Genomic DNA, 24,141 nt, shown 5'->3' with positions numbered 1-24,141 from the left:
CTTTTTAACGGTGAGGTTCGGTCCTTGATGTGCCTGCAGAAGTAGCTCCCTTTACAGTCAGTGTTCTCCCGAGTCAGCACAGGCCCTGGACCTCAGCATGGACGTTTGAAGAGACTGAATTTTTAAGCATGTGCACCTTTAAGGAGAGATGAGGCTCTGAGCCTGCCCGACTGCTGGCAGGATCTGGCTCCTGTGGTTGAGGGCTGAGAGCTGAGGGTCTCAGTTGCTCACCCATCACTATCTCTTGGCCCTCTGTTCTTACCTCCTTGCTGCAGGTGGGGTAGCCAATCCTCTGAGATGTAATCACAGAGGCCTCCTCCCTGGCTTTGGCCACTTGATCTAAGTGAATCATTGGTTCGGCTCAAGGCTACTTAACGGTGACCTGCTATCCCTGCAAAGTGGCGGTCCTTTATGAACTTTTGAGACAAGAGCTCATGTAGCCCAGACTTGGCCGTGTAGCCAAGAATGACCTTGAATTCCTGATCCCTGGCTGCAGGGATTACAGGTGTGCACTGCTGTATCTGGGTTGTGTGCTGTTGGGGATTGAACTCGGGGCTTAGTATGTGCCCGCAAGCACTCCGCTGGGTGACAAACCGAGGCCACAGAAGGCTCTCCGGTAGGCGTGCCCCTCCCTCAGAAGGTCCCTCCTCCCGGGACTGAGTCCTGGCTCACTTCCCAGAAGAGCAAACAAGGCTTGGGGCAAGATTGATGTACACCCTGCCCTGACCCTCACACTGGTATCATGGGATAAAAGGTTATTTCTGGTTGGTTGCCTTCCAGATGTATTGTGCTTAGACAACAATTTGATTTCTAACCACCCCAGCTCCACGGGCTTTAAATGAGACACCGTGGCCAGCCCTGGTGGCAGACGAGAGCCGGTCTGGCCAAATTGCTGAGGGCACTATCCAGCCATGCCGTCTGTGGATGATGTCCTGGAGCAGGTTGGAGAGTTTGGCTGGTTCCAGAAGCAGGCCTTTTTGCTGTTGTGCCTGATCTCAGCTTCCATAGCTCCAGTCTACATGGGCATCGTCTTCCTGGCCTTTACCCCTGACCATTACTGCCGGAGTCCTGGGGTGGCCGAGCTGAGCCAGCGCTGTGGCTGGAGCCTGGAAGAGGAACTGAACTACACCGTGCCGGGCCTGGGGTCTACACATGAACCCTCCTTCCTCAGCCAGTGCATGCAGTACGAGGTGGACTGGAACCAGAGCTCCATTGACTGTGTGGACCCCCTGTCCAGCCTGGCTGCCAACAGGAGCCACTTTGCACTGAGCCCTTGCCAGCAGGGCTGGGTGTATGACACCCCTGGCTCCTCCATCGTCACCGAGGTACTAATGGGCTCTACATTTCGGGTAATGTTGAGGCTGAGAACAATTCCTGGATGGATCAGTGTCTTTCCAGGGAGGGAGAGGGCCAACTTCCTGCCTGCTGTTCAGCAGCAGGGTCTGCCCTGGCCTCTGTGTCCTTCCCACCAGCTGAGGACTAGAGAGGCCATTCCGGCACAGGTGTTATGTGGAGGGCCTGTTTTGTTTTAAGTTTTATTTTACATGTACCCATGTATGTGGGTATGTGTTTGTGTGTGTGTGTGTGTGTGTGTGTGTGTGTGTATGTGTGTGTTTGAAGGTCAGAAGATCCTGTGGGTCCCAGGGATTGAACTCAGGTCAGCAGGCTTGGCAGCTGGCCCCTTTATCTCCTGAGGCCCTCACGACTCGAGAATCGCCAAGTCTCCTGTAACTTGCTGACTCATCCCTGAACCTATAGTCTTCACTGTATGTCCTGCTTCCCTGTTCTTGATGTTGTGGAAACCCCTCATCCATCTCCTCAGTGGGTGGTAAGTGGCTATTGGGATGGTATGGGAATTGCCTTGGCTCGGGTCAGACTGTGATGCCAGCTCTTATTGGCCGAATATATCTGGGTAAGCGCCTCGGTTTCTCTCTGAGCCTCGATCTCCCTCTAGGCCCGCAGGATCACAATAACTTCACCTACTGTAAGGATCAGCTGGGAACTGGGCAGATAGCTGCAAACACAAACACAGTTACACTCTTTCTGGTCATAGGGGGTGTGATGACATCCAGGGGCCTTGATGCCACCTTGTAGTTGACTGTTTGCGCACTTGTCTTTGAGAAGTTTTGTTTGCTTGCTTGTTTTGAGACAGGGTGTCACTACGTAGCCCTTGCTAGCCTGATCAGCCTCTTTGTAGATCCTCCTGCCTCCGCCTCCCTAGTGCTGGGATTAACCGTGTGCATCACCGCACTCAGAAAGAGACTTTAGGGGAAAAATGCCCCTTGTTTCCCCCTTCATGGATTCCTCTGAGAGTGTGTGCAGCTGAGAAGCTGTATTAGCACTGTCTGGCCTATGGCCAGAGCACAGCTCACCAGAACTGACAGGCTGAGGCCATTGTCCTCCTCACCCATGTCCTCCACCCCCCGCATAGACCACTTGGGGTTTCTTCCCCTTTTCTCCCCTTTACTTAATGGTTTTAAAGTCAATACAGGTAGGGCTGGCTACTCCTGGGAGGGTTCCCCTTGTCCTGCTCAGTGCTCCCTCTGGCTGCCTGCAGAATGTCTGCTGGACACCTTGTTTTTCGGCTTGGATATGGATATTGGCCCTCGGGCACCTTCCAGTGACGGACACCGAGTTAAATGGCTCACCTTGCAAGGATGTACCGCTGGGAAATGTGGGATCCAAGCAACACTGTCTCCTTGGTCCCAGGGTGCCCCCTGCTTGGGCTCAGACTGGCTTCCAACATGCTATATAGCCTAGGATGGTCTTGAACTTCTCATCCTCCTGCCTCTGCCTCCTGAGCAGGTTATAGGTGTTTATAGACCACCACATAGCTTATGCCGTCCTGGGACTAAGCGCTGAGCCGGGCTGTTTGAAAGTCCGCTGTACCTATCCAGAAACAGTCAAGGGTAATAAGAAACACCGATGTGAGGCCTGGGGGGGGGGAAAGGCTTCATTTGGGGAGCTGCTTACTCTGCAATCATGAGAACCATTGTGTAAACCTAGATTTTGAGTCCAGATGCCCACAACTCCTGTTAAAAGCCAGGTACGGCAGCACATACCTGTAACACCATCGCTCCTGCAGAGAGACGGGAAGTGGGAAGAGAAGGTTCACCCAAACCTTGAGGGCCAGCTAGCAACGGTGTGCAACGGTGTGCAACGGTAAATCAGCAAAGAGGGCTGGTGAGATGGTTAGGCTGGCAGAGGTCCTCACCACCAAGCATGACTACCTGAGTTCAGTCCTCGCAACTCATATGATGGCAGGAGAGGACCAAATTGTATCATGAGTTAATAAATGACCCAGAGGCAGATATCGGGGTTCAAACTTCAAGCTGAATATCAGAAAAGCGAAGCCGCTAGCCGCTAGCTTCTTACCTCTACCTCAGGCTGAATGGGCTGGCCCTGTCTCCATGAGCTCTCACCACGCCTCAGACTGCAACGTCTCCTCAGCATGGCTGGAGAATGAATGCCTGATACTCAGTTCCCATCCTGACTTATATACCTCTCATGAGTCCTGGGATTAAAGGTGTGAGCTATAATTCTCTTTTAGACCGATTCACTCTTGTGTAGATCTGGGTGGCCTCGAACTCACAGATATCTGTCTCTCTCTTCATCCTGAGTCCTAGGATTAAAGGTGTGCACCGCCACCTCCTAGTTTCTGGCTGCTGGGATTAAAGGTGTGTGCCTGGCTTCTATGACCTATGGCTGAGTATGCTTTCTGAATCCTCACACGGTTTTAATAAATCATACATCACCACACCAACTCCTGCAAAGTTGTCCTCTGATGTCCACGGATGTGTGCATATCACACACACAGTGAATATAAAAAAGAGAGGCCCTGTCTTAAACAAGGCAGAAGGTAAGGGCTGACACTAAAGGGGTCTGACTTCCACATGTACACCATGGCCTGTGCATGCCTGCAGTCACACACACACACACACACACACACACACACACACACATACCATATACACACACATTCATTTCACACACACACAAAAAGGAAAAAAATAAAATGGAAATTGGCAGAGGAAGATATTTCATGTTGGCCTCTGACCTCTGTGTGCAGGCCCACACAGATGTGTATACATATAGACTCGCAAGTGTTCATGTGACATGCACATGCCCAGCTACTAGGAAAGCTCAGCTGTGGCGGGGGGGGGGGGAGTGCAGGGCAGTGGGGACAGGCGCTCTCTCCCATCTGTTTCTGCCCCCCAGCTGCTTTCAAACTGCCCATGCCTCGCCACTTACCCCAAACCAGAGATCAGGAGTAGTTACTCATTCCTGCAGAACTAATTTTTAACTCATCGTTATCTTGGACGTTGGAACTTCCGTTAGGGAGGTAGATGGGTGACCTTTGTCTACCCCAAGGCTAAGGACTGGGGAAGGGATTAACTGTCCCTTACCTGCTTTGTGAGCCTCAGTTTCACCACGGCCCATGCCCATGCAGCAGGCTAGAGAGAGCCACTGGTCCTCCCAGCTGTGGGCGTTGAGCAATAGGGTGCAGCCTTTGGACAGCGGAGAGCCGACGTGGCCGGGTTGGTGCTTCCCAAACTTACCTGCATACATAACCCACGGAGGACGGGTGTTTGAACAAGGGCCTTGGACGGCTCCGATGAGGCAAACTGTGAAGGTTGTTTTGTGGACTGGAAAAGTTGCCTTGCTCTGGTGCAACTCCAGTGGGCATAGCAGATAAGTCCAGCAACCCCACCCTCTCCACCCAGGCAGGGCCATAAACATGCCTAGGGTGCAATGGGTGAGTGGCGTTGAGGAGCGGGGGATCTCGGCACTGGCGGGTGAGACTGAATCAAGGTGGGTGGACTTCCTCTGCTATGGCAGCTGACTGGCTCCACACACAGTCCCGGGGTAGAGTGGCTGTCTCCACCTGTCAAGAAGAAGGAAGGGGTCAGAACACCCTATGGCAACACTAACCTGCAAAGATCAGATTGAAAATTGCATGTAACTCCCCAAAAACAGCGAGGGGATGGCTTAAAGAACACATAGGCTGGTCACACAGACCTGTGAAGCATCTCTAAGACTCAGAGTATTTGATCTTATGACGGGTCAAGGGTACAGCTCACATGCCAACTTCAGAATCAGCAGATAGCTAATACAACCTTAGCGTTTAAATTAAAATGGACCTCACAGCAGCTCTGTAGGGGCACAGTAAGAATGTTTCAGGAACTCAGAGCCTCCGGTTGCTAAGTGGCTTGTTGCTGTCATACCCCACAGGGTTGCTGTAGGCTGCTAGAGCCATGGCTACAGGCCACAGAGCAGAGAAGAACAATGGGACAGAGGTTGCAGGAGGGTAGGAAGAGCTGTGCCAGCACTGGGAAGGAGAGGTCCCATTTAGCACTAGTGCCCAGCCTCCTGGAGTGCCTCCTGTCTACCCCGCTCAGCTGTGAGGAGAGCATGACCCGCTGGACACAGGCCTTGTGCATGCTCAGGATGTGCCCTGCTGCCCTGGGCTTTTGGCCAGGAACATCTTCCCCCTGCATCTCTCTCTCCAGGCCTCTAAACAGGTGACATCTAGGCCTGTTCTGTTTTTCCGTCTCCTACTTCATCCTATGCCTAGTTCTCGACGTGTAGTATTGCCCCTCTCTCTCAGACTCCACCTCCACGGTCTTAGCCCTGCCTGAGCCCTTCCAGTCCATTGCTTCTCACCGCTCCGTTAGCAATAGAGTTCAGTTACGTGCACAATATCTATATACTCTGAAAAACAAGGCTGTTCACTTTTTTTGAGACAGGGTCTCATGGAGCCCAGACTGGCCTTGAACTTACTATTCAGCCTGAGGATAACCTTGAACGTCTACTCCTTCTGACTCTACCTTCCTGTCTATACTCGCCCAGTGGTGATGGCACAGTCAGGGTTTCTCTGTGTAGCCCTGGCTGTCCTGGAACTCATCCTGTAGACCAGGCTGTCCTTGAACTCTGATATCTGAGATCTGCCTGCCTGTGCCTCCCCAGCGCTGAGATTAAAGGCACATGCCATCACCACCCAGCATGCCATCACTGCCCGGCAAGTGTCCAGCTGCTTTTTACATGGGTTCCGGGGTTCTGAAGTCTGGTCTTCACACTTGCCCGCCTTACCCACTGAGCTACCTCCCTGGCTCTTGTTGTATTTGTCTAAGGAGAGCGTTCTTGGCAGCTAGAGACTCTTCTGAGGGTCTTTAACTGCTCTTGCTCCTTTTAGAATGGCAGCTAACCACCAATGGCGAAGCCAACAACAGAGCCAACCTCACTACCACAAAGACGTCAAGAAGAAACGTGGCTTCCTGCCTCTTGGAAAAGCGTCTTAGATACAACTGATCCACCCTGGTTTGGGTGGGGGGGGGAGGGAGGCAGAACCAACTTCTGTGGAACAGCTTGCTTCCCATGGCAGAGGATGGGAGCAGGCTTTCCTAGGATTCTCAGTTTCCTTCTCTCTCCGCTGCTACAGTTTAACCTGGTGTGTGGAGACGCCTGGAAGGTCGACCTTTTTCAGTCCTGTGTGAACCTGGGCTTCTTCCTCGGCTCGCTGGCTGTGGGTTACCTTGCAGATAGGTATGTCCACGTGAGCCAGCCTTCGGCGAGCGAGCAAGGGTGAGAGCGTGCTTGGCCAGGATCTAGTGTGAAGAGTTCTGCAGAAGAAACAAACAAACAAACAAACAAAAATATATGTGACATTGGGGCTTCTGGCTGCCGGGATGGATGGCAGAGAAGCTGGGCTGTTGTGGAACGGTGTGCAAATGGGGAAGGGGATTGGGGCTGAGAGAAACAGAATGTTGTTATGCTTTGAGCAGGGAGGTGGCCATGACCAAGTCTCAGCTGTTTGTGGGGTCGGCACACCTGCTGGAGGTGGAAGTGTGGTCTGAGACACTGACAAAGGCTGTCAGTGGAGTTTCTGTATGCCCGACCCCGGATCCCTAATCCCTCCCACACACCCCTCTGTCTCCGCAGGTTTGGTCGTAAGCTGTGCCTCCTGGTGACTACTCTGATCACTTCGCTGTCGGGTGTGCTAACAGCTGTGGCCCCAGACTACGTATCCATGCTGCTCTTTCGTTTGCTGCAAGGCACGGTCAGCAAGGGCAGCTGGGTGTCTGGCTACACACTGAGTAATTACAGGGCTGGGGGGGTGGGGTTCCCTGGCTCCATGAAAGATAGGGGTGAGAGAGAGCGGGGGATGCTTGTGGGCTCTTGGGAAAGGAGAGAGAGAGAGAGAGAGAGAGAGAAACTGAGGCTGATAGGCAGTCCTGTTTGTGTGGGTAGGTGGGTAGGAGATGTTTAGGAAGTAAGGTATGTAGAAGAATATTAATGTTTAATATTTAGTAAGAACCAAGCCAGGTTAAGCTAGATATAGGGACAAAAGAGGTTCTGCGTTGAGAAATAATGACTCACTATTGAGGTTCAGGTACTACAGGATAGCCTGAAAAACCTGTCCAGTGATAATGAGTGGTTGGTTAAAGAAGGGAAACTCGGGGTTGAACCCACATTCCAGGTCTGAGCAGCTGTGGGAGTTTAGGCAAGCTAATTCATCTGTGCCTTAGTGTTTTGGAAACGATGTGGGTTTGTGAGAAACAGGCATGTTACTGAGCATCGGGAGCAGCGTGGGGGCTTGTAAGCATCTCTCTGAAGATTGCTGGTACTGCTGTGGGCACTGTGGTAGGCTGTAGGGGCTCCACGGTAGATAAGATGTCCCTTTTGCCTGCTTGGCTCTCAAGGCTAGAGAGGGGCCTACTGACAGATACCCAAGTAGATCTAGCTGGATGTGGGAGGCGGCTGGCATAAGCTCGTGGCACTCTGCTGCCGGCGGGACCACACCAAGCATGAGGTTCCCTTACTGTCCGGCAAGCCCCCAGGATTTCTTGTTGTCCCCTAACTCGGCCTTACTCCTCTGCCTTTGTAACCCATCCTCTTCCCTCCTACATCTCCACAGTTCCTTCTCCATACCTTACGGCGTCCTTGCCCCCAGGACCGAGCTCCTCCTATAACTGAGAGGCAAAGCTGCTCCCTTCCCAGTGAATGGGCTATGTTCCATTCACTTCCCTGCCCACCAATCCCGTGTAAGGTGGCGTCCCCTTTGCCCTCACAGTCCCCAGCAAGTGACTTACTTACACAACTGTGTTTGACTCATTTATCTCCTACGTGGAAGGAGAATGTCTTTCCATCTGGGAGCAAGGAGACTTCATTAACCTTCCAACCCCAAGAACTACATACCAGGTTCGCAGAAGGCGTGCTAAGGTACTTGTAGAATTAGGGAGACTTTGCAGCTCAGCTGGGAGTTTCTGTGAATATTTGGGGGAGGACAGACTTGAGCCTTGAAGCATGCATAGCAAGGGAGACATATAGGCAAAGGGAGAGTGTACCCAGAGAAAGCCGGGTGGCAAACCTGGCCCGTAAGCTGTGGGCTCAGGTGGAGTGCATTCGGCCAGCGAGAGGCCGGGCATGTGTAGATGTGGAAAGAAGCACCTGGGGGTGGGGTGGGGCGTAGGTCGAGGTCTGTGACTGCTGAGGAGGAGCGGGAGTCAGAAGCAAGCCCACCTCTAGGTCTGTCTTCTCTGGAAGCTGTCCCTGACCACCATCTCCCTTTCAGTCACAGAGTTCGTCGGCTCTGACTACCGAAGAACAACAGCAATCCTGTACCAAGTGGCCTTCACAGTGGGGCTCGTGGGGCTTTCTGGGGTGGCCTACGCCATTCCGCACTGGCGCTGGCTTCAGCTGGCGGTCTCCCTGCCCACCTTCTTCTTCTTGCTGTATTACTGGTAACGAACTCACCTACTGCCAGAGACATTCCCGCTCCACGCTGTCTGCTTCAGGCCTAGACTCTGGGGGCTGTCCTGACCTCTGCCACCACACAGGCCACCTTCCAAGAGGCATGAGCCCTCACTACCACTTCCGCGGCCTGGAGCTTAACACGCTATGCGTGTCCTTGCACAGAGCTTGTCCAAATTTGCCTCACCCTCAGAGAGACAGGAGTGATACTACAAGGGAGCCCCGAGGCTGCCTTCCCATCTCAAAGGAAGTGCACCTTCTTGTAGAAACGCAAAGCAAGCCAACCACAGGGAGACTGACCTTGGGAGTCTGCCCTGGGCCAGCATCAAATAATGTGTGTTTCCCAGAGGCCCTGGGAAACCTCGGAGATAAAGTAGCACAGGGAGACAGACAAGACAGGATGCTTTGCTGCCATGGCCGCTACAGCCTGCAGTCGCCAGAGTTCCTCTAACCACTTTAAGCCACATCACCTCACTTTGTTACCTGCTTTCCCTCCTCAGTCCCCTGCCTCCTCTCCTCGCTTCCTGTCTCACAATGTGCCCGTTAGAAAGGCTCTGCCCACCTCCCATCTAATGATACAGCAGGCACTTGATCTCCGTTAAAAGAACCTATGAGTGGGTCAGTGAATGGCAGGGCCCTGCTGGCTGCCACCAGGTGAGGTGTCAATCTTATTAGCTGTGTGCACTTTGCAGGTCCAAGGGGTAAGCAAATCCACAGAGCTAGGCAGGACTATGCAGGGGAGAGGCCACTGCAGGGAAAGCTACCTCACCCATGCAGCTTTTGCCAGTTTTACTGAGGACACATCTTACTTCAGGAAGACACTGGGCTAGGCTCAGCCTCTACATGGAAGCTGGTACCTGGGTGGGCAGATGGGGCTGGGAGGAGCCTGTAGCCTCCCTGCAGAGTGAAAAGGGGTTTTCTGTGAGAAAGGACCCTGGCTCCATGTGGGTGTTTACCCAGGACATACCCGAGTTGTGGGAGATCCATCACATCAGCGTCTCAATCCCTGAGCTGCAACTTCCCAGTCCTGTGTGAAATGGCTTGAACTGGACATGGTGACGAATGCCTGCAATCCCAGCACTCAGGATTGGGGGCAGGTGTGGAGGATGCTGAGGCAGGAGGATTGCCATGGGGTTCAAGGCCATCCAGGCTACATAGGAAGTACCTAGCTATCTAGGAATACATACAAAGACCCTGTCTCCATATGATCTCAGTGTAAAACTCAGAGGCAATAGTCCTTGTTTCCAAACAAAAAGGAGAGAAAAAAAAAATTGAAAGGAGGAAGAAAAAACACATGTCTATTTGGTTTTAGGGCAAGTAAAACTTTTGTTTGGAAGTAGCATGGGCCTTGTTCAGCAGCCCTTGTACATATACATATAACATGTATGTGAAGTACCTGACCAGTTTATGTAGAACAGGGCTCCCAACTTCTAAGAGAGATGGGACCCTACTTCACAAGAAAAGAAGGCTGCCAGGGAGCTTGGATCCCTTCTGCTTTGGGAATCTCGGCCAGTGTCCCTGGGTAGGAGTGACCCACAGAGGTTGTGTATGGGCTAGCCAGCATGGGTCACATGCCATGGCTCACAACTGCGCACCAGAGCCGAGGCCTTCCTTTGCAAGCATCTTGGGGGGGGGGGCGTCACTATCCTGCGGGAGGGTCTTGGGCTGCTCTAAGTCGTGCCCCTCGCTGCACCACTCTTGTCAAGGGCTAAGGTGGGGTGAGCTCTTGGGGGAAGGTACTGCAGTTCTGAGGTGTGTCTGCAGGTGTGTGCCAGAGTCCCCTCGGTGGCTGCTGTCCCAGAAGAGAACCACCCAAGCAGTGAAGGTTATGGAGCACATTGCTCAGAAGAATGGGAAGTTGCCCCCTGCTGACTTGAAGGTACCGGAATTCAGAAGGGGCTCTTCCCTCTGTGGGTTTGGGACTGCCTCGTGATCTACCTGGGACCCCTCCCCGGGGGGACTGTCGTGCGCACGCAGACCAAGTGTAGTGAACACTGACTCTCTCCCAGATGCTCTGCGTTAAGGAGGACGTCTCAGAAAAGCAGAGTCCTTCCTTTGGGGACCTGTTTCGCACTCCCAGCATGAGGAAGCATACCTTCATCCTGATGTATTTATGGTGGGTGCTCTACCTACACATCTCCCCATGCCCCGCCCCGCCCCGCCCCCGGGGGTAGGGAGTGGGGGGACTACTCTGTTGCTGTCCAAATGCTGGGTACCAATAGCCCTGGAGAAAGAACATGATGAGGAGCCGAGCAGTCATTGGGCCAGTGTCTTCCCATGTTTTAGTAAGAATGGGTTCGAGGTCAATTCCAAGAAGGGTGATGAGGAAGCTTGAAGGGTTTCCGAGGCCACCTCAGTCTACATGCCTTATGTCCTAGGGGTAGCTGAGTGTTGACTTGGTGTGGGGTAGTGGAGAAGGTTCCAGTAGCTTTTAAATAGGAAGTATCCTTCCTCATATCTAAAAACCTTGTTGCTAGCTCATAGATGTATCTGCCCCTGCATCTGCTAAGGGTAGTTTGTGCCCCCTAATTGCTTTCATGAGGAAGAATTCTACCCGATCTCCCAGGACATCAGTCGATCCTCCACACAGTCCAGCTCCAACCCAAATATCAAGCTACTCCCTGAGCAGCCATGCCCGAGCTGCTGTGCTCTGGGCCCCCTCTCTTACACAGGGACTGCCCTGCTGACCAGTCTGCTGTGTTTTAGTGGAACGAAGAGCTGAGGAGTCAGATATTACCGGACACATAGCAGGCCTGTGGTAAATGTTTGCTGGATGCTGAATGAGTGCTCATAGTTCCATGGGTTCCTCTGACCGCTTTAGATGGATGCTGGGCCCGTCTCTCCTGCCCTGCTTTGTGCCCTTCATCCCTCTCTCATTGGGGTCACAGCCGTCCACGCGTCTACCCTGCGCTCCACTCAGCCTCCATGCAGCACCTGTGACCCACTGTGGGAAGGAACAGTGGCTCGCTCTCCTGCCCTGCCAGATTTACCGTCTGCAGTCCAGGCACACTCCTCCCAAGAGGGCAGCTGACAGCTCCGTCTTCTAACCCCCATCACCCGGCCCCTCAGCAACCTCCGTACAAACTTGGCCTTGGACGTGCACGAGGCTTCTGCTGCTTCTCCGTCATGTAAGAGCACGGCCAGGGTCCGTCTCATTTGTGCTGCTGCAGCCTGCATCAACCCTGCCTCTCACCGGCTGTGCTGTGTAAGGCAGTCGCACACTGGCTTCCGAGTCCAACAAGAGTAGAGTTGCGGTCCTTCTTGTGGGCTGCTTGGTCTCCTGTGACTTAAACTCCCTCTTCCCCCCGCCCCATGCCCTCTACTTGCTGTGTATGTGTGTGTGTGTGTGTGTGTGTGTGTGTGTGTGTGTGGTCAACATGAGATGTCTTCTATGTTGTCCACCTTATTTATCGAGGCAGTCTCTCACTGGGCCTGGAATTTGCTAATTCAGCTAGACTGACTGCCTGGCAGGCCCCAGCTCTGAGGTTATAAAATGTGCCGTCACACCGGCTTTTTATGTAGGTGCTGAGGCTTCGAATTCATGCTTGCGTAGCAAGTACTTTACTGAACCATCTCCCTAGCCCATACCTGTTTCTTTTTGTTATGGCCGAGTGGCCGTAATAGAGCACCTGCACCAGTCTGTGACTTAGGGAACTCATCATTAGTACGAGAAATGATACGCCGAGTGAGATGATCTGTGTAGAGGTCCTGGAACAGTGTTGGACATAGTTGTAGGAAATTGTTTGTGCGCGCGCGCACACACACACACACACACACACACACACACACACAGTTAAAGTTCCAGGGCCTGCCAAAAGATGGCAGCACTAATTCACTGACCGGTTAGACATAATTTTTTCTTAAGTGTGACAGTGGGGGCTGGCTGACAGCCTTTTGTTTGGCTGAGATTCTTATGGATTGAAATCTTACCATTGCAATGCCAATTTGGATGCAATGGTGTCAGCTTCCAGAATAGCATCATTTCCCCTTAGTGATACTAGCTCCCTCCAGTCTGAACGTGAGCTACTGATTTAATGTCTTCATTGACTATGCAACACGGCCCACGATGCTGCCTCCGTGCCTTCCTTGACTATGGATGGAGCTGATGTGGTAGGTGAAGAGAGGACCTGAGCGTGCCTGATAAAGACAGTGCTGTGGACCCAGAGACCTGGCTAGTCAAGCTGTGGATCCTTGACTTTGGAGGGACGATGCTGATGCCCATGACGATATCCAACCTTTGCTATTCTTGCTCCTTTGTCTGTTACCTCAGTAAATACTCACAGCAGAGCCATATGCTACCTGCCAGCGCCGTCCCACTCACGTGTGAGGGGGGAGCAAAGGGCGGGCTCTCAGTCTCCCCACAGTCACACAGCGTACGGAGCGCCGGCACCAGGTCCTATGCACCCACTTGTTGCCCGTACCTTCTTTCTGCTCGGTGGGCCTGTAGGAGTGTTCCAGACACCTGACCTTGTAGGAAGCAGGAGTATCCAGTGGAAATCTCTCCCCCTCTCTTCCTGTTTGAGATATGCTGGGGGGAACGTTTTAGCAGCACGTGTCTTGGGGGGATATATGCAAGACACTGTCACATTGGTGGGGACACAATTTCCTATTGGAGACCCTAGTAGGATATTTTCCATGTCGTCCCAGGACTTGTTTGTACCAGCTGCCACATCCTTCTGTCCAGCTGGTTGGGGTCCTTAGGGCCAGCTTGTGACTTGTGGTCTCTTCTGCAGGTTCTCTTGTGCTGTGGTTTACCAGGGTCTCATCTTGCACATGGGGGCCACAGGCGGGAACCTCTACCTCGACTTCTTTTACTCTGCTCTGGTGGAGTTCCCTGCGGCCTTCATCATCCTTGTCACCATCGACCGCATTGGCCGCATCTACCCAATGGCCATCTCAAATCTGGTGGCAGGGGCGGCCTGTCTCATCATGATCTTTATCCCACATGGTAAGTCCGTTTTAATCACTTCCCGGGTCATGGAATTGTGGGAATGTGTTGTAACTCCCTGATAAACTTCTGGAACCAGAACAAAGGCCGGGCGTTTCCTTGGCTAGACTTGAAACAATTTTAGATTGAAGTGTAGCAAACATATACTAGGCACTCTGTAGGTGAATGGCTCAATTTGTTAAACACACCCACATCGGGTAGCAGAACCCCGAGTCTGAGGATGTTTCCAATCCTTAGTGTCCCCTGCAGACCTCATGATCAATACCACTGCTTTGCCAAACACCTTTCCTGACCTCTGTTGCCACAGATGAGCCCCCTTGAACGTATTCCGCTGACCTGTCCATTATACGGGTGAGGCTTGTCTGTGTTGTCACATGACTATGGAGACTATTTTTTCCCCCTTAGCGTTGTAATGTCCCTTATAGAGACATCACATCATGTGGTTCCCCCTACTGATGTTGCTTGTGGTGTTTGTCCATTGGGAGTATGGCTATGCTACACAGTTCTTCTTGGTACACATGGGTCCCTTGTTCCCTTGGAGACATGGCTGTGAACATACTGTCAGAATCCACGGGGACACTTGAGTTTAGCTTCGGCGGACACCTGACAGCTTTCCAAAGATGGCTGGGCCAGTTTCTGCTTCCGCCAGCAGCTTCCACCCGCTCTGTGGCCCGTCCAGAAGTCTCCAATGGTATTGCTTCGTAGTTCTTCTAACCGGAGACAAATAGCTGCACACAGGGTCCGGGCAGAGTTACTTGAGGCAGTCTTGCTCGAAGCTTTTCATGTTGGAAGCAGTAATTCCTATGAAGGCTGGTCCACCCTCTCTCCCTCTTATTGCCCTGTCTTGCACTGTGGGCCTGGGGAGCCACTTTGGCAGTCTCTCACGACGGTGTCACCGAAAAGATCAGAGGGTCTTTTCTCAAGGGTCGTACTGGGCAGGACATGAATAGTGGTGGCGTGCGTGCGTGCGTGTGTTTCTGTCTGTGTTTGTGTGAGTATATGTGTGTGTGTGTATGTATATCTGTGTGTGTGAGTGTGTGTGTCTGTCTCTATGTGTATGTATGTGTGTATGTATGTGTTTGTATGTGTGTCTCTGTGTGTGTGTCTGTGTGTGTATCTGTCTGTGTGTATCTCTGTGTGTATGAGTGTATTGTGTGTGTCTCTGTATGTGTGTGTATCTGTGTTTGTGTGTGTGTGTCTGTGTGTGTATGTGTCTCTTGTGTGTGTGTGTGTATGTTTGTGTGTATGAGAGTCTCAGTGTGTCTCTGTGTGTGTGTGTGTGTGTATCTGTCTGTGTTTGTGTATGTGTCTATGTGTTTATGCGTCTCTGTGTGTGTGTGTATGTGTGTCTCCGTGTGTATGTGTGTGTATATGTTTGTGTGTATGTGTGTATGAGAGTCTCAGTGTGTCTCTGTGTGTATGTGTGTGTGTGTATGTGTGTATGAGAGTCTCAGTGTGTGTGTGTGTATGTGTGTATGAGAGTCTCAGTGTGTCTCTGTGTGTATGTGTGTGTGTGTCTATGTATGTGTATGTTTGTGTGTATGTGTGTATGAGAGTCTCAGTGTGTCTCTGTGTGTATGTGTGTGTGTGTATGTGTGTATGAGAGTCTCAGTGTGTCTCTGTGTGTATGTGTGTGTGTCTGTGTATGTGTATGTTTGTGTGTATGTGTGTATGAGAGTCTCAGTGTGTCTCTGTGTGTATGTGTGTGTGTCTGTGTATGTGTATGTTTGTGTGTATGTGTGTATGAGAGTCTCAGTGTTTCTGTGTGTGTGTGTGTGTGTATCTGTCTGTGTTTGTGTATGTGTCTATGTGTTTATGTGTCTCTCTGTGTGTGTGTGTGTGTATGTGTGTATGAGAGTCTCAGTGTGTCTCTGTGTGTGTGTGTGTGTATATGTTTGTGTGTATGACCTCCTCTTATCTCTCCCACCCCCATTTCTAGAGCCCCGAGTAAGACCCTTGGAGGGCATGACACTGAGGGCAGAGGGAGGACCCCTTCACTGCCTTCTTCACAGAGCTAGGGTATCGCAGGCCCCAGCCCAGCCTCTTCCCTGTCGGCCCCAGCTCACATGGGAGGACCCTTGCACCAACCAACCATCTTTTTGTGTCTTCCTAGAGCTGCATTGGTTGAATGTCACCCTCGCTTGTCTGGGCCGCATGGGAGCCACCATCGTGTTGCAGATGATCTGCCTGGTGAATGCTGAGCTCTACCCTACATTCATCAGGTGAGACCATAAATGGGGACAGACATCGAAATAGCCACCCGGCAGCTAGGCGTTTCTAAGACATTTCTGGAATATGCTTCCAAGGGTGGGTCACTGTAATAGTTCCATTCTTTGCTGCAATAAAATACCTTGCCAAAGTGATTAAAGAAAGGGACGGTTTACTCTGGCTCACAGTTCTAGGGGGGTAGTTCATCATGGTGGGGAAGGTGTGACTTGCTGGAGTAGGAGGCTGGCTGGCCACACTGCCTTGGCAGCCAGGAAGTAAAGAGTAAACAGGAAGTAGGGTCCCACTCTTAGTAAGGCCCACTCTTAGTGACTCAGATCCTTGTCTTTAGAGAAATGGCTGGTGAGGTAATTTTCCTGTGATTGGGTCATCTCTGCTGTTGGGTTGTGGTTCTTGATATGTTCTGCATAGCAGCCTCTCCTCAGATACTGGACTTGTATGTCCATTCTGAAAGCTGCTTTTCTACTCTGTGGATTGCTTCCTTGATGAACAGAAGTTTTAAGTTTTCATACAGTCCAACCAACATCTTCGTCTACATTTTTTCTTGTTCTTCTTCTTCTTAAAGTCTCATATATGCAGAGTAAAATTGGCTTTTTCTAAAATAACAGTTTCATGAGTTTGGGTGATGAATGTATGGCACACACATATACATTTATGTGTATTGCTCTTCAACTCTTGGCACAACCAAAATAGAGCATATTTCCATTGTCCCCACCAAGTTTCTTCCTACCTCCTCACAGCAAGTCCTCTTGTAGACCCCATTCTGTCCACAGAGATTTGCCTCCTCTGGACCACCAGCAAATAAAGGTCATGGCCCTTTGTCTGGCTTCTGCCACTAATTATGATGAGCTGTATTTGCCTGACTGTGTTTGTATTGACAAACACTGTGTTCTTTCCCGGAAAGTATCCCAGAATGTGGATGTCCCAGGGCACACTTCCCCATCAGCAGGTGAATCTTGCTGCCAGCATAAGATGGTAATGAGTCGGCTACTGTCTACACCCATGTGGAGCCTTTGAGTGGGGTCACGTTTTTATTTGAATCAGATGAAAACAGGGATGGAATACTTTGATATGTGTGTGCTTAATTTAATCAAAATAAAAGTAAACCTATCCAAAGATACTCTACTTTTTTCATCCTGCAGCATGTGTTGGGGATGGAGATGAGTTGGGCGTGGCCACTTGGAGGTCTTCTTGGAGGCCACTTAGAGGCATCAGAGTAGCTTTACTTTTCCTATACCTGGATGATGCTCAGTATCATTGCATGAGCTCGTTGCCTCCTGTGTTTTAAGAACTTACCTGTTAGAGTTATTTAGAACACATTTAGTGTGTGTGTATGTGTGTGTGAGTATGTATGTGTGTGTATGTGTGTGTGAGTATGTATGTGTGTATATGTGTGTCTGTGTGTGTATGCGTGTGTATATGTATGTGTATATGTGTGTATGTGTGTGTTTGTGTGTGTGTGTGTGTGTGTGTGTAGAAGTCAAATGACAACTTGCAGGAGGCTACTCTTTCCTTCTACTACATGGGTCTTGGGAATGGCAGCAAGTAACTTTCCATGCTGGTCCTTGTCTCCAGCCCTAAGATCTCAACTTGAAGAGAGATTCATTTTAAAAGTCACTACTTTGTTCAAACTTAAAAAAAAAAAAAGAGACACTCTCCTAAGCTGCCCTTGGGCAGAACGTGTGGTATTATCTTAGATCCTTTTCCCTTGTATAAATTCTTCTGCTCCATCTGCTCTGTGGCAATGTCTAGGAGACACTCCAGTTTCACTTAACACCGCAGCTCAGTGAGCAAGAAGACACCACTGGCCCAGGCTGCTCTTTCATGTCTTCAGCCACTTTCTTTATTAAAGAATGTGTTTTAGAGTCTCATTTGCAAAAAGTCGCTTTATCTGAGTACAAAGAGATGAAGGCAAATTAAGGAGAAAGTGTTTTAGCAGGCCTTCCAGGCCTAGGTAATGAGACCCTGTCTCAAAAGCTAAAACCAAAGCAAAAACAAAACCCCAAACAAATAAGAACTACGAAAACCAAGGACATGGGTTGGTGAGTCTTCTGTGTTAGTACTTTTGAGCCCAGAGTCTAAAAGTGAATTAGCCAGGACAAACAAGTCTATTGTCATGGCTGCCGGATGCAGAGAAATGGTCAAAGGTGCTGTGTGTTACTGTAACAAAATACCCAAACTAAGCAACTTTTAAAAGGGAAGGATCTAGCTTAGCCCCTGCTTCCAGACAGAGGTCTCCGTCCATGGTCACTTGACCCTGTTGCTGTGGGGTTGGGGTTCAAGGTATCACAAACCATCTCAACTGGGGAGATGGCCAGAAAGAAGGAAGAGGAAGGACAGGGGCTCCCATCATCCACTTAAGGCACACTCCTGCTAACCCAACTTCATTTCATTAGCCCCTACCTCCCAAAGGCTTTGGTATCTCATTATAGTGCGGTCATTCCTTGCTTGTACAAATAAAGACTGTCTGGGGGTCAGAGAATGGAGCTTGCCACTGGCTAACCATAGAGGTCTGGAGGTCTGGACAGACAGACAGGAAGTGAGATACCTGGGCGGAAACAGGGAGAAATGGGAACTCGCTCTCTTGTCTGCTGAGACTCGAAGGAGGTAAGGTGTGCTGTGGCTGCTTCTGTCTGATCTATCCCTCAGCATTTCCCGCTATATCCGACTCCAGGTTTTTCTTATCTAGACTGATTAAGAACTCCAGTTATATTGTAGCACCAAAGGCTTATCCCAACACTTCCCTAAACAACAGCAACACCAAGTGCCTGGCCCTCTATGGAGAAGGGCAGATGGTACCTTCCCGAATGCCCCTTTCCGCTGTGCCCTGAGAGATGAGTGTTCGCAGGAAGGAGGAGAGGAAACTGGATGTCCAGAAACAACCTTAAACTTGATGCCTATACATATGTAGCCATGGGAGTTCCAGTTTTTATAGTCCAGAGAATCAAATGCAGATGGCAAAAGGCATTCGTTTTGTAAACACTGCCGATGCAGAGGGACTATTTGAGCCACAGGACCCTGACTCATGGGGGAGGGGGAGAAAAGGGGGAGGAGCTGTCTGAGCTGAACTCACACTCTGAGCATCATACTCAGGTGTCATGTGGGGTTGACAGCAGACACCGTCTGGTATGAATCTGGGTCTTCTAAACGTATCAGGCGCACACCGATACGGTGTTCTCTTCCCACGTGACAACACATCACAGCCCTGGGGCATGAGCAGGGTAGAGCTAAAGTTTCAGTCAGAGAATGAGCATGCGTGTCCATCTCCCTGGAGCCCTTAGCCGGCCTTGCGGAGTGTGAGGGGTAAACACGAGAATACAGTTGCAGAGGAAGGCTGTCTTTTCAGCTGCTGTGGCAAGCCCGCGCCTACCTCTGTGCTCACCTCTCACACAGCTTCTTTTCCACACAGACCTTCCCCAGCCCTGTGCTTTTGGGCTGCTGAGTGCTTATCTCGATCTCGCACTTGCTCAAGGCTGCTGTGAACACCTAGAAGATGAAACATGAACATGACCTGTTGGGTCTCTGTGTCTCCCCAGGAATCTTGGGATGATGGTGTGCTCTGCCCTGTGTGATCTGGGTGGGATCTTCACCCCCTTCATGGTGTTTAGGCTGATGGAAGTTTGGCAAGCCTTGCCCCTCATTTTGTTTGGTAAGACTTCACAAGCTGTTCCCTCTTCCTGGCCTGGTGGAGGGCATGGTGTGAGCAATCAGCAGCTGCTTGTGGACCGAGCGTCAAGGATGGGGCGTGGGATTCAGCTGTCTCCTGACTCTTTCTGCCTTGGGTTTCAGGAAATAGTAAGAAGTGAGTGCCATGTAGTGGCCAGAGATTTCCATCTCGTGGCTCCAGAATCTGCCCATCCATCCTGCAGTCTGCAGGCTGATAATCTTTTGATGTAATCTCCTGCTTTCTTGTGCATTTAATTTTTAAAATACTCATGTTTGTTCCATGTGCAGTAGTTTGCCCGTACGAGGGTGGTGTTGAGTCCCCTGGAACTGGAGTTACAAACAGTTGTGAGCTTCCTTGTGAGGGCTGGGAATTGAACCTAGGTCCTCTGGAAGATCGGCCAGTACTTTAACCTGCTGAGCCATCTCTCCAGCCCTGTACATTTAATTTCTAATTTGTTTGCATGGAACATGTCATTGCCAGGGGTATGATGGTGTTGGGTGTGGTGCTGCTCCCCTGTCGTCCCAGTACCCTGGGAGGGAGGACAAGCACAGAAATAAGGGCCTACGAGGGCTACATGTGCGATCCTGTTTCAGAGAGTGAGGAGGGGGACACGAGAGGACGCGTAGGAACCAATGTTCTCTGTCCTCTTTGCTGATAAAGAGGACAGGCATACCTATGCTGTCCCCCAGCATAGAGAAGGAGGGGCTAAGGCGTGCTCACCCACTAGCACAAGGCTAAGTGTCTGGCTCTGTGAGGAAGGTACCATGCCTGGCACAGGCAGACGCGGGGGAAAGGCCAGGGAGGGAGGGAGTTAGAGAAAGGGCTGGAGAGGGAGGGAAGGGCAGAGGAAAGGAGAAAGGGAAGCTGGAGGGAAGGAAGGAGAGGTGGAGATAGAATAAGAAGGGCACCTATAGGTCGGTCGTGCTCTGCAACTCTGTCCATCCCTGTCTCTGTGCTTATGCACCTTTGTATCGTCATCTCCATATCTACCCATGTACGTTTCTCATCTGACTTTTTTCTTTCTTTCATCTCTTATGCACGTATGAATATAACATCTGCTTGTGTGTCTGCCGCATTTCATTATCATCTGAGTAGGTGTCTATCACATGTCTACCGACCTATCTTTCATGTGTCATCTACCATCAATCATCTATTTATCTTTCTCAACCTACCTATCATCTGTCATACAGTATCATCAATCAACCAATCTATCCACCTACCTACCTAATCAATCAATCAACATATCCATCTATCCATCATCTATCACCTAGCTATCTATCAATGCATATATCTTTCTATCCTATCATTATCTATCTATGATAACAATTTAAAGCTGATATTTACATCTTAAGGCATTCAACTTCAAAAATTCCCTAATACTTAAACATTAGCTGCTTTGGAAATTTATGCAAACTGAAGGCAAACACTGCGTTTCTCTAAGTCACCCATTGCCCCTGGTTCTTTCCTGAATATTCCTGGTGACTTTTAAAGACAAGCAGCACCTCTCTGGCTCACTGCTCTTGGGTAAGGGCCATGAGCCCATTCTAACCCTCTTTCTTGGATTCTGTTTCATTTGTAGGGGTTTTGGGCCTGACCGCTGGGGTCATGACATTTCTTCTTCCAGAGACCAAGGGCGTGGCCTTGCCTGAGACAATCGAAGAAGCAGAGAATCTACGGAGGAGGTGAGGGCTGTGTTGCCGGCATGGGAGGGTGTGGTCTCAGCATCCTCCTGCACATCCTTGTTGACTCTCCCATAAGGGTTGGGGAGAGCTTTTCAGGTGTGTTGGGCTTGGAATGACCTCCAGAGGTGCTGGAGATGGGAAAAGAACTCAGCCGCTGAGCTCTGCAAGAAAAGCAGAGAAACAGAGCCCGCTTCTTAGAGGACCGTTGTCCCATGCTGCACCAGGGATAGTGACAGTTGTTCCACACGGCATCGGGGACACTGGACCGTTGTCCCACGCCGGGCAGGGGGACTAGACAGTGTGTTTGCCCACCTTCCTCTAAGGTTCCGGTGACAAGCTAAACTTTGATCCTACCGAAATTAATCCCGGGGGAACACATGCGTTTATTAGGCTTACTTACAGATGCTGGGTCAAGGGTTATAAGTGAGATCACAGGGGACCCCGAAGCAGCAGCACTGGAAAGTCAGGGCCTGCATGGGCGGGGTCTTCTTCTAGGCTCCCTCAGTGTGTGAACCCTAGCTCCTCCCTGAGACCCCAAGGCCATATGTAATTAGGGCAGGTCTGCGTACAGCCGGCAGAGAGGAGTGACTGGATGCTCAGTACGGGTCTAGTGGTGCTCCCCACACCCTCCTCCTAGGAGGGAATGCCAGCAATCCCAGCTGTGATGCTCTTTGCTGACCCAGCTGTCTGGTGAAGACAGAGGCTGTTCTGCTTGGAGGATGGCACTGTCCAACACCCGTTAAATCCACTTAGTGCTGCCTGTTGGAATGCTGACTGACCTTGTTGGCTTGGTCTTGTTCGGGTCTCGTGTCGATAACCACAGTGGCAGTGTGCATGGGTTTAATGGTTGTGCCATCTCGTGTCCGGGAGGGAGTGCTCTTACGCAGCACTCTTCCCCACCCCCTGGGGCTTTTTATTTTCTCTGTCCCCTCTTGTGCAACATTCCCCAAGTCTCAATGTTGCACAGTTCTTTATCAAGATGCTGACCGTTAAGCTGAGCAGAATGGCCCATGGCCGTCATTCCAGCACTTGAGACACTGAAGCAGCAGACTCATCTATATGGTGACTTTGAGACCAGCATTTTTACACAGTGAATGACAGGCCAGCAACAGCCACATCACAATACCCTGTTTCAAGTATCGGACAAGCAAAATGTTGATTGTTTTACTCACTAACTTTAATTTTTATTTATGGTTGCTACAGGAAATCAAAGGCCAAAGAAAAGACAATTTATCTTCAGGTCCAAACAGGCAAATCCCCAGATATCTAACAGGGACCCTGTGCCAGGAGCTGAGTAGCAGAGAGAAAGGGGAACTCACCACTTGGAGAATTCCCAGAAACCTTTGCGTTCCCATACTCTTCTATGTTGCCCATTTCCAATGAGCACCAACCCTAAAGAGTTTTCTGAAAGAGCATTGTCTTGTTTCTTTTGACTTCTGAAATGCCCTGGTTGTCTTTGACCTGTCTGTCTGTCCTGGTGAAATGCTGGTATTGTTATTACGGATAGTTCTCACCTTAAAGCAGTGGTTCTCAACCCGTGGGTCATGAACCCCAAGGAACCATGGCAAAACACAGATTATGATTTGTAACGGTAGCAAAATTACTGTTATGAGGTAGCAATGAAAATAACGTTATGGTTGTGGGTTGGGGAGTGGGGGGTCACCAGAGCGTGAGGGACTGTATCAGAGGTTCACAACCTTAAGAGGGTTGAGGACCACTGCTCATTTAGTAGGTCCAACAGCCTTTAAGCATGGCTGCCCAAACAGGCCTCTGCGTTTTGGTAGTAATTGCTACATTCATCTCTGAAGGAAAACGCCTTTGCACAGGTGAATATTTACATTGTCAAAAGCATTTTAATTAGGGATGGCTTGGGAGGGAGTTAGTTTCTTAAAGTGGCAGTTCCCATTTGAGTTCAGTACACGCAATGGGGACAAACATTACTAGATCACAGTTACTATGACCGTTTTAGAAAGCCTTTTCTCCTGCCCGTGTTTTGGGACTAGGTTGTTCTGCTCCACTCCTGTTTTTGGTTCTTATTGGTGAGGTCAGAAGGTGAACGCCCATGGCCACAGTGCAATATTACAGTGAAACGGAACTCCTTTTGTCCGGAGATTAGAGTTCGGGTTGGTACACGAGTTATCCGGGCTCATGTCTGTTGTAGATAATACCAGCACCATCATTGGTGGCTAGAGACCAAAGGTAGGAGGTAGGATGCACTGTCTGAAAGGAGAAGACATTAGAAGAAAAAAAAACACCATGATAAGAAAGAACAAGTCATTCTTCCATACGAGCTGGGAAATTGCTGGCTAGAGTGCAGACATGTAATATAAGTTTACTCCTCACCGAGCTGCTCACGGGAGGAAACACTGTGTTTCTGTTCCCCCAACACACAAATCTGGTAGAAGACACTCCTTCTCTTAGGAGGAAATTCGGTCTTACTCAGCAGTTTAGTGCCAGGAACTCAATATCTGCCATCTGAAGAGCTATGTTGATTTTACATCTTGGTGTGTGTGTGTGTGTGTGTGTGTGTGTGTGTGTGTGTGTGTGTATGTGTGTGTGGGGGGCAGGGAGGGGTTGGGAGAACATTTGTTACCATTATACAAAAAGAACGGAGTTTCTTTGGAAAACATTGGAAGACTTAGCTTCCCTTGGCCATGGCATGTTCTTGCATGTATGTGCTCTTGTGTGTTCTGTTATACACACATGCGTAAGTCAGTAAAAGTGATATTATATAGAGGCTTGTTTTTGTTCTCTTGCTGAGCACGGACCTTCTTTGTCTCCTGATGGTGACTTCCCGGCCCCCTTGGACTGTTGAATTGCTCATGGTCTCTATCATGATTGGGCGTGTAAGGGAATGTGTATCTATT

General features: G+C 50.3%; 1 protein-coding gene across 1 annotated transcript; it reads left to right on the top strand.

Moving 5' to 3' along the window:
• The first annotated feature begins 848 nt into the window (after positions 1-848).
• Slc22a1 (solute carrier family 22 member 1) lies at positions 849-22,751 on the top strand. The gene is made up of 11 exons (XM_051206092.1): positions 849-1,325; positions 6,440-6,543; positions 6,940-7,094; positions 8,573-8,741; positions 10,516-10,630; positions 10,761-10,867; positions 13,485-13,699; positions 15,813-15,921; positions 19,462-19,574; positions 21,172-21,274; positions 22,478-22,751. Exons 1-11 carry the CDS (start codon positions 912-914, stop codon positions 22,542-22,544), a joined length of 1,671 nt encoding a protein of 556 aa, XP_051062049.1. The 5' UTR covers positions 849-911; the 3' UTR covers positions 22,545-22,751.
• Positions 22,752-24,141: the final 1,390 nt, after the last annotated feature.

The sequence above is a fragment of the Phodopus roborovskii genome, unplaced genomic scaffold (genome assembly GCF_943737965.1).
Source record: "Phodopus roborovskii unplaced genomic scaffold, PHOROB, whole genome shotgun sequence".
NCBI lineage: Eukaryota > Metazoa > Chordata > Mammalia > Rodentia > Cricetidae > Phodopus > Phodopus roborovskii.
The sequence above is the reverse complement of the archived record's forward strand: the minus strand, read 5'-3'. Positions and strand labels throughout refer to the sequence as shown.

What these genes read in the sequence shown, in the direction of transcription:
- Slc22a1 (XM_051206092.1), top strand. Translation starts at nt 912, where the DNA reads ATGCCGTCTGTGGATGATGTCCTGGAGCAGGTTGGAGAGTTTGGCTGG. An exon ending in TTCATCCTGATGTATTTATG is followed by an intron (nt 10,868 to 13,484) that starts GTGGGTGCTCTA and finishes TCTCTTCTGCAG; the next exon opens with GTTCTCTTGTGCTGTGGTTT. An exon ending in CTCTACCCTACATTCATCAG is followed by an intron (nt 15,922 to 19,461) that starts GTGAGACCATAA and finishes GTGTCTCCCCAG; the next exon opens with GAATCTTGGGATGATGGTGT.